At 38.7% G+C, this 12818-nt stretch overlaps 1 protein-coding gene across 2 annotated transcripts in view; it reads right to left on the bottom strand.

Annotated features, from left to right (window-relative positions):
* The window catches only part of HDAC9 (histone deacetylase 9), a 906973-nt gene that overhangs the window by 197890 nt on the left and 696265 nt on the right, over window positions 1-12818 (bottom strand). For both annotated transcript variants that reach the window (XM_012804388.2, XM_003788483.2), the window contains exon 17: window positions 7406-7513. In XM_012804388.2, coding sequence (XP_012659842.1) covers window positions 7406-7513 — 108 coding nt within the window. The remainder of the gene's footprint in view (window positions 1-7405; window positions 7514-12818) is intronic.

Below are 12818 nucleotides of genomic sequence, written 5' to 3'. Positions count from 1 at the left end.
TGGGCTCAAGTGATTCTCTTGCCTCAGTCTCCCAAGTAGCTGGGACTACAGGTGCCCACCACAGCACTTGGCAATTTTTAGAGCCGAGGGTCTCACTCTTGCTCAGGCCAGTCTAGAACCTGTGAGTTCAGGCATTCCACCCACCTCAGCCTCCCTGAGCACTAGGATTATGGATGAGAACCACTGCACCTGGCCTAGAATATGATTTTTTTAAACATCCCATTCAATTTTTTTTCAAAACCAAGAATTACCTACATATAAAATATTCCAAAATATAATTCTAAATGGATTAAAGACTTAATTGCAAAAATCATAATGTCCCTCCCCCAAAAAATAGGAGAATATTTTTATGACCTCATAGTTAGAAAGCATACCCTAAACAAGATGCAAAATATAATAACAAAGAAAGAAAATTAAGGGATTGTCTTCTCGGAATACATGACTTAAAAAATGAAAATGTAAGTTACAACCTGAGAGAAAGCATTTACTAAAACGTGAGAGAGAAGGAATATCCTGAATATATTTCAAAAACCTTAAAATTAATTAGAAAATGAACAATTCAATATTAAAAAGTGGGCAAAAAACAAAAAGAATTTCATATTGGAAGAACCTAAATGAAAAATAATGCTAAATCTTATCATAAACCAGGGAAATAGAAATTAATATCATTTAAAAATGATAATTTGGCTCGGCGCCTGTGGCTCAAGCGGCTAAGGTGCCAGCCACATACACCTAAGGTGGTGGGTTCGAATCCCCAGCCCAGACCCGCCAAACAACAATGATGGCTACAACCTAAAAATGGCCAGGCGTTGTGGCGGGCACCTGTAGTCCCAGCTACTTGGGAGGCTGAGACAGGAGACTCGCTTGAGCCCAGGAGTTGGAGGTTGCTGTGAGCGTGATGCCATGGCACTCTACCCAGGGGGATAGCTTCAGACTCCATCTCAAAAAAAAATAATAATAAATAAAAAAGATATTTTACATCCAGAAGATTGGCAAATACTAGAAAAACTTTAAAGTGCCAAATATAGATAAGAATGAAGAGCATTAAGAAATCTTGTATTTTGCTGGTGGGGGTTGAAATTGACAGGATGACCTTGATACTTGCTCTGTCCCTGTTGTCTTTCCTGTTCCTCTATTCCTTCATTAGGAATTCATTACTATCTTCTTTTTACTACCTTCATTACTACCTTCTTTTGAGTTCAATAGACATTCTTTAGTGTGGCATTTTAATTTCTTTGTCATTTCTTCTCATGTATTTTTTTTAGTAATTTTCTCAGTAGTTGCCCTGTAGATTACAATTAGCATCTTTAATAACCTAGCCAGACACCACCCTAATTTTAATAGTATCCAAAAACTTAGTTTTGTTCTCATTTAATTGTAGACTTAGCAGTCACCCTTTATCAATCAGAGAGGGGAAAAAACAGTTATAAACAAAAAGCCCATTTATATTTTAATTAGTATATACCTACTTATTTACTTCTAGCACTGTTCTTTTTCTCTTCATGAGAAGTCAAGTTACTGCCCCATGTCCTTTCATTTCAGCCTAAATGACTGTCTTCAGCATTTCTTATAAGGCAATGAATTTTCTAGAATTCATTGCTAGATTTGCTAACAATGAATTCTCCCAGTTTTGTGCATGGGTGGAAATGTCTTAAACTCACCATCAATTTTGAAGTTTAGTTCTGCAAGATACAGAATTCTTGACTGACATTGTTTTTCTTTTACCACTCTGAGTATGTCATCCCACTTCCCTCTGGCCTACATGGTTTCTGATGAGAAGTCAGCTATTAATCTTATTGAGAACTCTTACAGGTGATGAGTTGCTTCTCTCTTGCTGTTTTCAAGTTTCTCTATTCATCTTTGGCTTTCAACAGTTTCATTACGGTGTGTCGAAGTATGGGTCTCCTTCAGTTTATCCTACTCTTCATGAGATTCTTGAATATGTGGATGAATGTCTTCCTTGAATTTGGGGAGTTTTCAGCCATTACTTTTTAAAATATTCTTTCTGTCCCTTTCTCTCTTTTTCTTTTCTGGGACATTTTTTTGTGCTTGTGTTGGTACAGTTGAACATGTCATACAAGTCTTCAAAACTCTATTAATTGTTCTTCATCCTCTTTACTTCCTGTTCTTCAGACTAAATACTCTCAATTGAGCTATCTTCAAGTTTGTGGAATGTTTCTGCTCCCTGCTCATATTCTCTACTGAGCCCCTCTAGTGAATTTGTTATGTAAGTTTTTGTATTTTTCAACTCTAGAATTCCTATTTATTTGTTAAATACCTAACTCTTTATTAATATTCACTGTTTATAGAGATGTACATTCTCATATAACCTTTAAACATGGCTTATTTCTTAAAGTTATTTAAAACCTGTCTAATAAGTCTGACACCTGAGCTACTTCATGGACAGATATTACTGACTTTTCTTTTTCTGTGTTTGGGCCATACTTTCTTATTTGGCCCGAGCTGGGCTTTAACCCACCACCTCTGGCATATGGGGCCTGTGCACTACTCCTTTGAGCCACAGGCGCTGCCCTAAAGCCTCTGCTTTGTTCACTTAGTAGTCAGTTAATGATTGGACAGAGATTTCCTTAAGTGTCTGCAACCAATAGTCTCCCAGTCTTTGTCAAGGGGCCATGTGTGGAGGGTGGCTGTGCTAGGGCACACTTTAAATACTTATCCAGACAGCTGATAACCACCTTGACTGCTACCTTGAGATGATAGCTTAGGACCTTTGGGGGAACATTCCTGACCATAGACACAGCCTTATCATGCATGTGGCCTTCTAGATTCTTGGGGATTTGATGTGATTTTTCATTGTCCTTAACCACATTTCATTCCTTCAGAGATTTTTCTTTGAAGGTTTTTTTCTTTTTTTGGAGACAGAGTTTCAAGCTGTCACCCTGGTAGAGTGCTGTGGCATCACAGCTCACAACAACCTCAAACTCTTGGGCTTAAGCAATTCTCTTGCCTCAGCCTCCCAAGTAGCTGGGACTACAGGTGCCCTCCACAACACCCAGCAATTTTTTTTTTTTTTTTTTTTTTGGTTGTAGTTGCCATTGCTGTTTGGCAGGCCCAGTCTGGATTCAAACCCACCAGCTCTGGTGTACGTGGCTAGAGCCCTAGCTACTGAGCTAGAGGCGCCAAGCCCCTTTGAAGGTTTTTGTTAGTCTATTGTTCACCCACTGTTTTCCACCATCTCAGGCAGTCACAAATTCAATCAACTGTCTTTTTTATCAACAAATTCTTCTGGGAAAAAAGGCTTTCACATTTCGTGAACTCCATAGGAGGCCAAACAAAAGAAACCTTGAAAGTAGATCTTGCAGGGAAGTACGAGACAAGCAAAAAATGACAATTCTCTAGGATGGAGGCTTTGAAGGTGCTCCAGACCCATTTTTTACCCTCACCCCAGCTGGCCCAAGATTGCCAAGTTACTGCTTTTCACTGAGGATACAGACTATTCATTAAAGCTCCCATGGAGCTCTGAGAAAGGGAAAGACGGGGAACATGGAGAGTTAAGGTACTACAAAGCTCGCTGTCCTTACCAAGATTCAGAGGATTTGTTTTTTTGAAGCATGTTTTCTGAGTTGCTGGAAGCCTTTGCTTAATTTCCAAGTTTTCAGAAAAAAAAAATCATCCTGTCAAATTGTGCCAGTTTTGTCACTGTTTTTATGGAGAAACAATTTTCAGAGATTTAAAGTGACATTTTTGCTGACATCATTGTGGCACAATTACTCTGAAATTCCACTTGGCATTACCTATGAGATTTACTGTGTGGCTGGCCTAGAAGCTGGTCGTTTCACTCTTTATCATGTCATGGTAAAAGAGTGGGCATGTTCAAGAACGTTCACATAGCGCTCTGCAAAAGAGCAAAAATCTGAAAACAACCAAAATATCCCACAGAACAAGAAACAAATTATGGCACAAAGGTAATACCCTTTAGCAATAACAATGACTCACAGATACATATACCCATGTGGATAAATCTTCAGGACATACTTTTAAGGGCTCCAAAGAAGAATCTACATGACAAGATTACATTATTACAAAGGTCAAAAACATGTTTAAAACCACTGAAGAGAGGAAAGGAAATAATTTTTTCAATTAAAGAGATTAATGGCTCGTTCTAGTTCAAACAAAGAGATAAGTGGTGAGGAAATCTTAATGGTGTGAGCAAAGTTCTAGTCTTAAGCTGGATGAAGAGTTCACGGGTATTTATTATTGTGCATTGTGATTTGAGAACGTAACTTCTTATCTTTTGTATGTATGCAATGTTTTAAATTAATAATAAAAAGAGGCAATTCTGAGCATTTATAATGGTTTTAACCCTTTTGCTCTTACGTATATTTATGCTAGCTGTCCAAGAAAGTCCTGCTGGAGTGGTTGAAAGAGAACAGAGAATGATGAGATTTACAGCCTTTATTATTTATTAACCTGTGTAGAGGATCTTAAATGGTTACTTGCTGTCTTTGTGCCAGTATCCTATTGATGGTTCTGTACTCGCTTCAGCAGTACATTGGGAGAGGAATGGTGGATTACATACAAACTGCCAAGCCTCGTACATACTCAGTGATTAGCAGGCATTATTAGCAACATGACGCCATAATATCCACTCAAACAATAAAGAAATCCATACATCCTTCACATACTCATGTGTTCAGGGGGGTTTGGATTTGGCTTGTTTTGATAAAAATGTACAGACAGCTAAAGAAATTTTAACATCCTTATGAAAGCATGGTAGCGTTGTCAAAACAGCATCAAAGTGAACCTTTACAGCAAATCTTTGTAAGTAATGAGCCAGTTTTTAATTTAAAATTTGAAAAAAAAGATTACCTTTAATAGATAATTTTATATCCTAGAAATACTTTCAGAAATACCCTATAACAATAAAACCATTCTTAATGAATAGCTATTATTCTACTTATGCTTCCCCATACACTTAACATTTCAATATTTTCAGAATGTTCTTTCATATCAGAATCTGAGAAATAGCCACTAGGGTATCTGTACATTTGAGAAATTTACTCTTGTGTTTAATTTTTGAATATTATGATAAGAAACTGGAAATCCTGCGTTTCCAAATGTCCATTGAGCACGTTTATTCTGCCCCCATAACATGTCAATTTACCAATAAGGCTTGTTGCACATGTTCTATTTAAGCATCAATGTGAAATCCAGCCCCTGTGCCTTGTTTCACTTCTAATTCCTTCAGTTCATTAGTACCTCCAGGGGAAGAATGAACAGAACCTGTGAAAGGGTAGGAGGGGGTTATGGTCAAGCCACCATCCAGCATGATTCCAAGTATTCAAGTTATGTCTTTGGCATTTTTCTTTTTGGTGCACATTTCCTGAGTTCCCATCTTCTATGGCTCCAAATCTTCTGCAATCACTGCCTTTTCCATATGGCATCTCTGTAGGCCCACCCAGATTGTTAGCTGTTCAGTCTCTTGTCCTATCAGCATAGCACCAATGCCTGTGTTACTGTTCCGCCTGTCTTAGACTTTCACTTTGGACTCGACCACCAGAAAGATAACCCAGCTTCACAATGTCAGATGTTCACCAAAGCAAGTTAAAATTTTTGAATATCTACCATTTGGCATGCCATTGTGTACATAATTAAGAATCAGATCCACAATTCATTTACAAATAGCTCAGAATGTCAGTACCACACAAGACCTTCAATATTATTAATTCCACCTCTACCACTGTACAGGACAGGAAAGCAAGGCCCAGAAAAGGTAAATGATTTGCCATAAATAACGCACTACTTAAGTGGCAGAGCCTGGACCAAGATTTCTTAATCCTTAGGTTGGCTCTTTTTCTTTATTCTTTTCTTTTTCAACCATGCCTGCTGGTTCCTTCATCGGGGGGAGAAAATAGCATTTGTACAAATCCTTGTCCTTAATAAATAAATAGTGAGTGTTAGTGCAGCTGGTGATCAGCATGTCCCTGCTATATGTTGCTGATGCTTTGTTTATAATTGGCTGTTTTAAATGAGTAGCCCTAAAATGAAATTAAGTGTTTGCCCAATTATCTTCACGCTTCCATCTGGCAATTCTGCACATACTCAGGCTAATGATGATTTTGATGAGTGTAAGTAATATGTGGGCATTCTACTTGAGGAGGTTTCTGAATTATTGCCTAAACTTCCACACACCTAAAACAATTAGGAATTGTGACTGCTAACATAATAAACCTTTTTGGGCTGATTCCTATCCATTTTTTAATTGCTTGTAACCAAAGGTAAAGACTGAATAGTGTGTGCCACATTAATGGTTCCATAGAACCCCTGAGATGAGCAGTATCCTGATACCAGTCACATCAAATGCACATAAGGACATCTACTTTTCAAATACAACTAACTATTGAAATTTTATTCCATAGGGTCTGACTTTTTCAAGTATTAGAGCAAAGACTTCCAGGATAAACAATGCATTGTGAAGTGAACACTCCTACCCTAAATTTTTATCACAAGTGGAATAGTCAGGTGTAATTGAATAAAAATTCATTAGAAAGAAAAATAATCTCAATTAAATTTGATCTTGGATTAACAAAACTCACAGGGCCTATGTAGCAGGCATATATATTTCCTTTAAACCCCACGATTGCTAAAAATATCAATCACCACCCAGATTGCATCATGAAGTGTGTGAACTAGTGCATTAAAAAGCCGTGTTAGCACCAACAAAGTTTATTGGGGTAACTGCACTCAAGACGCACATGGCATACCTTTAAATAGCACTGTTAAAATACCAAATAAAATGTCAACGTCTGTCAGGTCTCTGGCTTTTATAAATTGTTTAGACTGGGAAACGCTGGGGTTTGGACATTGTTCTTTTCATATGAAGTAGAAAAGAAGAGACCATAAAAAGAAAAGAACAATAAAGCATAGCTCATTTTTGAAGTTCCTTCATGGAAAAACATACTCTGGATCATTACCCTCCTAATCAACAATTTCCTTCTTCCTCCCAATCCTTCCCGTCTGGTATTTACCTTTCTCCCCCTCCCTCTCTCTGGGTGGCATTCTGAGCTTAGACGGACTACCCAGTAATCATATTTTAAAAATCACTTCAAAAGAGAATCCCAGGATGGCATGACAGATATGTATATGCTAAGGGTATTTTTAAGCTGAACCATAGTTTTACTTGCCATTTCTATGCTCTTAAAAATACACCAGAGTTCCCTGACTGCAGAATGTTCTGGAAGAGGGGGCAGCCCCGGGAGCAGGCCCTGCCGCTCCCCACCTACAGACGGGTTATTATCACACCTCAGTGGCCGTCCCTCTGCCCTCTTCCCTCCACCTCCTTCCTTTTATTACCACACCACGCTCCCCGCAATTCCCAAACAACAACATCTCTGTTTCAGCTTCTTTTCTGGATTTCCCACACTTAATGCAACCCAGACCTCACCTTCAGCTCTCCCGAGGCCACTTTGGAAGCCAGCTCGATGACACAGCCAACAGCCATGCGTGCAGCCCCGGCCGAGTGCAGCTCATTCCAAATGGTGTCACTGTCCACCTGAGCAAACAGTCACAGAGCCCAGAGAAAGAGAGAAGAAGAAAGTGAAAGAGAAGGAAGAGATGAAAGAGGCAGGAAGGGGGAGGGGGTCGGGAGAGGGGGACAGAGACAGAGAAAGAAATCCGTGAGCAGGGCTGGCAGGGGAGCAGCCTAGGTACAATAACATTAGTCTTCCGTCTTGGCCAGCTGAAAAGGCCTTCTGGACATGGCTTTGCTTATACTTTTTCCCTACGCTGCCTTCTCCAATGGAAACACATTCCTGCCATGCCTCACTGCCATTCCTTGTTTAGATTTCTCATTACAAACAGCATTACATAGGCCGGATCTGGCTCCGGTACAGGCCTGCTAGAAACCAGGCCCCAGTAGTAGATAGAGTAAAAACTAAGAGCACTTAGTTATACATAAAAATCGGATTTGCAAGTGCTAGAGGGGGAAAATTCAAATACCTTTCTGACGGCAGGTTTACAGGGAGCCAAAGACAATCATTAGGCAGGTAGCAGTAGCAGGCTGTGACTAGGCAGTAGAGCTGCAGTCCAGGCTCTCAGCTCAACGGAAGGAGTACGTGGCCCTGACACTTAAAACATTAACAGCAGTAAACTGCAAGCAGCAATTTGCTGTTCAAAGTGGAAGCTTAAGACTTCTGATGTTTCGCACAGTTTGGAAGCCCACTGCACTGCGCACTGGTGTTATTAAAATAGGATAGGCTAGTGAAGTAAAGTTGCTTCTATACCAGAGAATATTACTATCAAAACGAAACAGACACTGCCGTTTTGTATTTCTCTTCACAAAATGCTGTTTACTTTTCTCATGCATGAATACAAGAACATGGATCATAGGAACATGAAAAGTGCAACAATGCTGCTTTATAATCATCACACATGTTACATATTTTTATGTGCAAGATATTTCATAACATTAAAAATTATCAGACAGTAGACATCTCTGATTTTAAGACACAGGATAGCTTTTTTCAATTCAGCTAACATTGCTGGAGGACCTACTATGAATTGAAGTATAGGACTTACTTTTATAATAAAGATGATTTTTTTTAAGTATTAGGAAATACAACAAAAAGTTTGTGAGTGTGTAACTACCAAGATTTCCCGAATGGGTCAAAAGAGAGAAATCCTATATTAAATAAAACTTTAAAAAAATAAGAATTAAAGTTAAGAGACCTAATCACATAGAACAAATATCATAAATAACATCTTCATAAGGCTCTACACAATTTTTAAGTATTTTCACATGTTTTTTTCTCACGAGGTTCTTACCAACTTAAATGCTGTCAAGAACAATGAATAAATAAATAAAATGAGGGGGATGTCACCTGTGGCTCAAAAGGGTAGGGCACCAGCCCCATATGCCAGAGTTGGTGGGTTCAAACCCAGCCCTGGCCAAAAAAAATAAATAAATAAAATGAGGATAATAAATAAATGTATAGAAAATTAAGAATCTATAAACAAGAACATGGCAGTGAAGAGAGAAGTTTCTGGAATAAAACCACTGGGGTAAAATCATGGTTTCAGCATTAAAACCTGATTGACATTACGATTTATCAATGAAGGTCTCTGTAGTTTGGCTTCCTTACCTGTGAAAATGTCAACTTTTTAAAGCACCATCTGCATATGATGTTGGTGAGCAGTACACGGGCAAATGATAAGCAAAGGTTAGCTACGACTATTTCAGCTACTGCTGTGTCACCCATTTCGCAAGGCCTGACACAGGGTAGAGGCCCAAGAAGCGTCTACTGAACGAGCACACGGTGGCTTGGAGAGGCTGCTCCACTGGCCGCAAGGCCCTCACACAGACTCCCCACCCTGTCAGCACATGCCCTTCCCACACATCTGAATAAATCCATGCTTTCTAGGAGTGATCAGCTCTTCTCATAGTCAACACCATCTTAGTCAACTATCCGCTACAGAGTGAATGAATCATTCAAATAAATACTGGAACATAATCATTGCCCTCTCATTGGAAGGTTTTGTTGGTTTTTTTTTTTTCTGCCTGAATTAATTTATTTGAGCTTCATGTGGATACATCCTTCAGGAAGATGGTGGCACCAGTTGAAAAATAAAAACCATTACTGACCTTGTGTTGCATAGGTATTAACCAGTTTTCATACCATTACAAAGCTATTGGTGCCATAGAGAAGTCTGCATTAATCAGATTTTAAATGACTGGGAAGACAAGCAAAAGTGAAGCAAATCAATAAATCCCAGTAGACTGTTGGGATAACTCAAAAGCCACATACAATTCCTAACCCCTTTTCATTTGACTTTGGATACATTAAGTACTTTATTTATTTTTATTTCTTAAGGTGGTAGCAAATTTCCTTCCAAAAATTAGGCAGGAAAGTACTCCAGCAGCCAAGAGCAATGTCCTTTTAATGTTATATTAAAGGGCACTAGATAGCCACAAATAACCTTTGTGTGACATCTACCTGCCTGTCCTTATCTTTCTATCTCACCAAAAGTATCTCCTAGAGATAATACTACATTGTTAGTGTCATTAATTTTAGTGTATAAACATCTACTAATCAAGCTATTTTGTTTCATTTCAGCTAACATTTATGGAGTACTTAGTATGAGTTGCAGTATAGGGGTTACCTTTGTAATAAAGATGGGCTTATTGATTGTAAAGAGTGTTGGAGACACAGGTGCTCAATGGATGTTTGAGGTTTTGACTTAAATCCAAAATCTAGAATTATCTCTAAAGAGATTCTCTTCAGTAAACTATGAGATTTATCATCCATTAATTTACTTATATATAAGTAATTATATATATTATATATAAATTATATATAATAAATTATATAATTTATTATATATAATTTTCTTATATATAAACATAAACATAAAACTTTTATCTAAATACAATTTCAACCTATGTTTTAAATACATTTAATTTATAGGTACATGGCAATAATGGCCAAGTTTTGCAGATATAATCTATTCACAAATGGGTAATTGGATTCAATTCTGATGTTACAAACTGGCTTGTCTTTCTCAAAGCTGAAGGCTGAAAAGTCCATGATCAAGGTGCTGCCTGTGAAGTCCAAGCTCAAGGTGCTGGCTGACTGACTTACAGTGAGGTCTTTGTTCTTGGCTTGCCAGTGGCCTCCTTTCTGCTACATGTTCATGGAGTCTTTCCTTGGACTCAGGTTCCTCTTCATATAAGGCCACCAATCCTATCAAATAAGGACTTCACTCTTATGACCTCATTTAATCTCAATTATGTCATATCCTTAAAACATTAGCAATTTGGGCTTCTATTAAGAATTTTGAGAGGACACAATTCAATCTATAGTAAGGTTAAAGCTCAAAAGCTTGGTCATAAGTCAAATCATAAGCATACGTTCTTAAGATATTGTATCCAAATGGTGTTTCTGAGCCAAATGAATTATCAGAGAGCTACCCACATGTACTTGCATTGCTTCAGTTTTGTAAGAGTAAGAACTCCAATAATAAAACAGGATGCACGTCTTGAGCTCTGCTATAATCCCTGTTGCTAGACAGAAGGTCCACGTCCACTCTCTGCCATTCCCAATAGTAAGATGTATTTTTCCTCCCACTATATCCCTCTTATCAGTTAAAAAGATTGTCAAAATAGTTCCCTATATCATTGATAGCATCAAGGGGGCCACTTCTATATAAGAGCTCTGTTTTCAACTGCTGAAGGACTTCGTGATGGTAAGAAAAATCTCTGGATAAGAGAAGATGATTGAGTTCACTAACTGATAGTGGTTCTTCCCATGGAATGAGATATTTGGGGGCTGGAAGGGAAGAAAAAATAGCAAGAACAATTTAACAGAGATGAATATAGATACTCAGGAGAAAGGGACTGAAATGGCAATAAAATAATAGTAGAAATAGAGACGAGAAGAGCTTAGAACTATAGGAAGACAGATGCTATCACATGGGGAAGTTGAAGGACAACGGCATCAAATTGGCTCTGGATATGGAGAAAAAATGCAAGACGTAATAGAAGAGGCCAGAAAAGGCAGGAAGAAATGTCAGAGGAGCAGGAAGCAACCTGCAGGTCCCACTAGCTGGGCACTAGTATCTCGCTGACATGGTTAAGACAAGCAGGGAAAACTTACAACCAGAATTACCATACTTTGGGGGCAAATGGGATTTATTATTTTTCTTTCTATGCCCATGAACTTCTCCTTGGTCTGTCTACCCATTTATTCCTTTTCCTGGAGAGACTGTGTAAGTGTTTTTGTGTGTATAAGGGACAAAAGTACATAAGCTGAAGGGATATTAGGATGGACATATAAGAAATGGGAAGAAATGGCATACAAATAGGATTTTGCATCAGTCTGTAGTGAGTCCAGGCTCTACTAGTTCCTGACCAGAGCTAACTGGTGGGAAGAGCCTGGCGCTCCTGCCTCTGCCTCTCTTCTCACTACATGATGCCTGCTGCCTCTGCCTTCGTCAGGAATGGAAGCTTCCTGAGGCCCGTACCAGGAGCAGATGCTGTGGTCATGCCTCTGGTACAGCCTGCAGATCCTAGAGCCAAATAAAACTTTTTTCTTTCTAAATTACCCAGCCTCAGGTATTCCTTCATAGCAGTGGAAAAAGAGTAAGGCAGGAAGCACAGAGAAATAGTCATAGCAGGAAAACAGAGGACCCATCAAACACTAGCTACACGCTGACTTACTAAAACTTAGCCACTACAGCAGACTACCTGCATTTAACAGAACAACAACAGGTTGCAATCTCTCTTACTGGTGGCAAAGGAGAATAAGGGGTAAAAAGAAACTATCCACAGATGAATCTCTCACTGGATGATAAACATGATCATGGAATTTATATTTTTAAAATAACAAAAACAACAGCTTTCTCCAATAAAATACTCTCTCAGATTTGGAGCAGGAATAATTTAAATGTTAACTAGCGTGTAAAGAATTTTCTTGAGCAGGCACAGTGACATGTCCCTATAGTCCCAGCTACTTAAGAAGCTAAGACAGGAGACTCACGTGAGCCCGGGAGTTCAAGGCCAACCTGGGCAACATAGCAAGATCTTGTCTCTGAAAAATAATAATAAAAAAAATATTTCCTTGGTGTTAAAGGGATTAGTTACACAATACAGACATACTGGAACCAAGCAGAGTCCATAGAGAGGGATAAAGTACAGAAAAAGAGGCTGGAGAGACTTGAAATAAAAGGGAGGCGGGAAGGGGTAAAGAAGTAGCCGGGTAGTCAAATGACCTCTGAGGCCAGCCTGGTAATGTAGATGTATAGTAACAAAGGAGACGCTGCTTGGACTGTGGTTGACCGGAGTCTTTAAAGGACATACAGTT

The sequence above is a fragment of the Otolemur garnettii genome, unplaced genomic scaffold (assembly GCF_000181295.1).
Source record: "Otolemur garnettii isolate 467f Iridium unplaced genomic scaffold, OtoGar3 scaffold00028, whole genome shotgun sequence".
Taxonomy (NCBI): Eukaryota; Metazoa; Chordata; class Mammalia; order Primates; family Galagidae; genus Otolemur; species Otolemur garnettii.
Note: the sequence above shows the minus strand (reverse complement) of the source record. Positions and strands in the feature narration are given on the sequence as shown.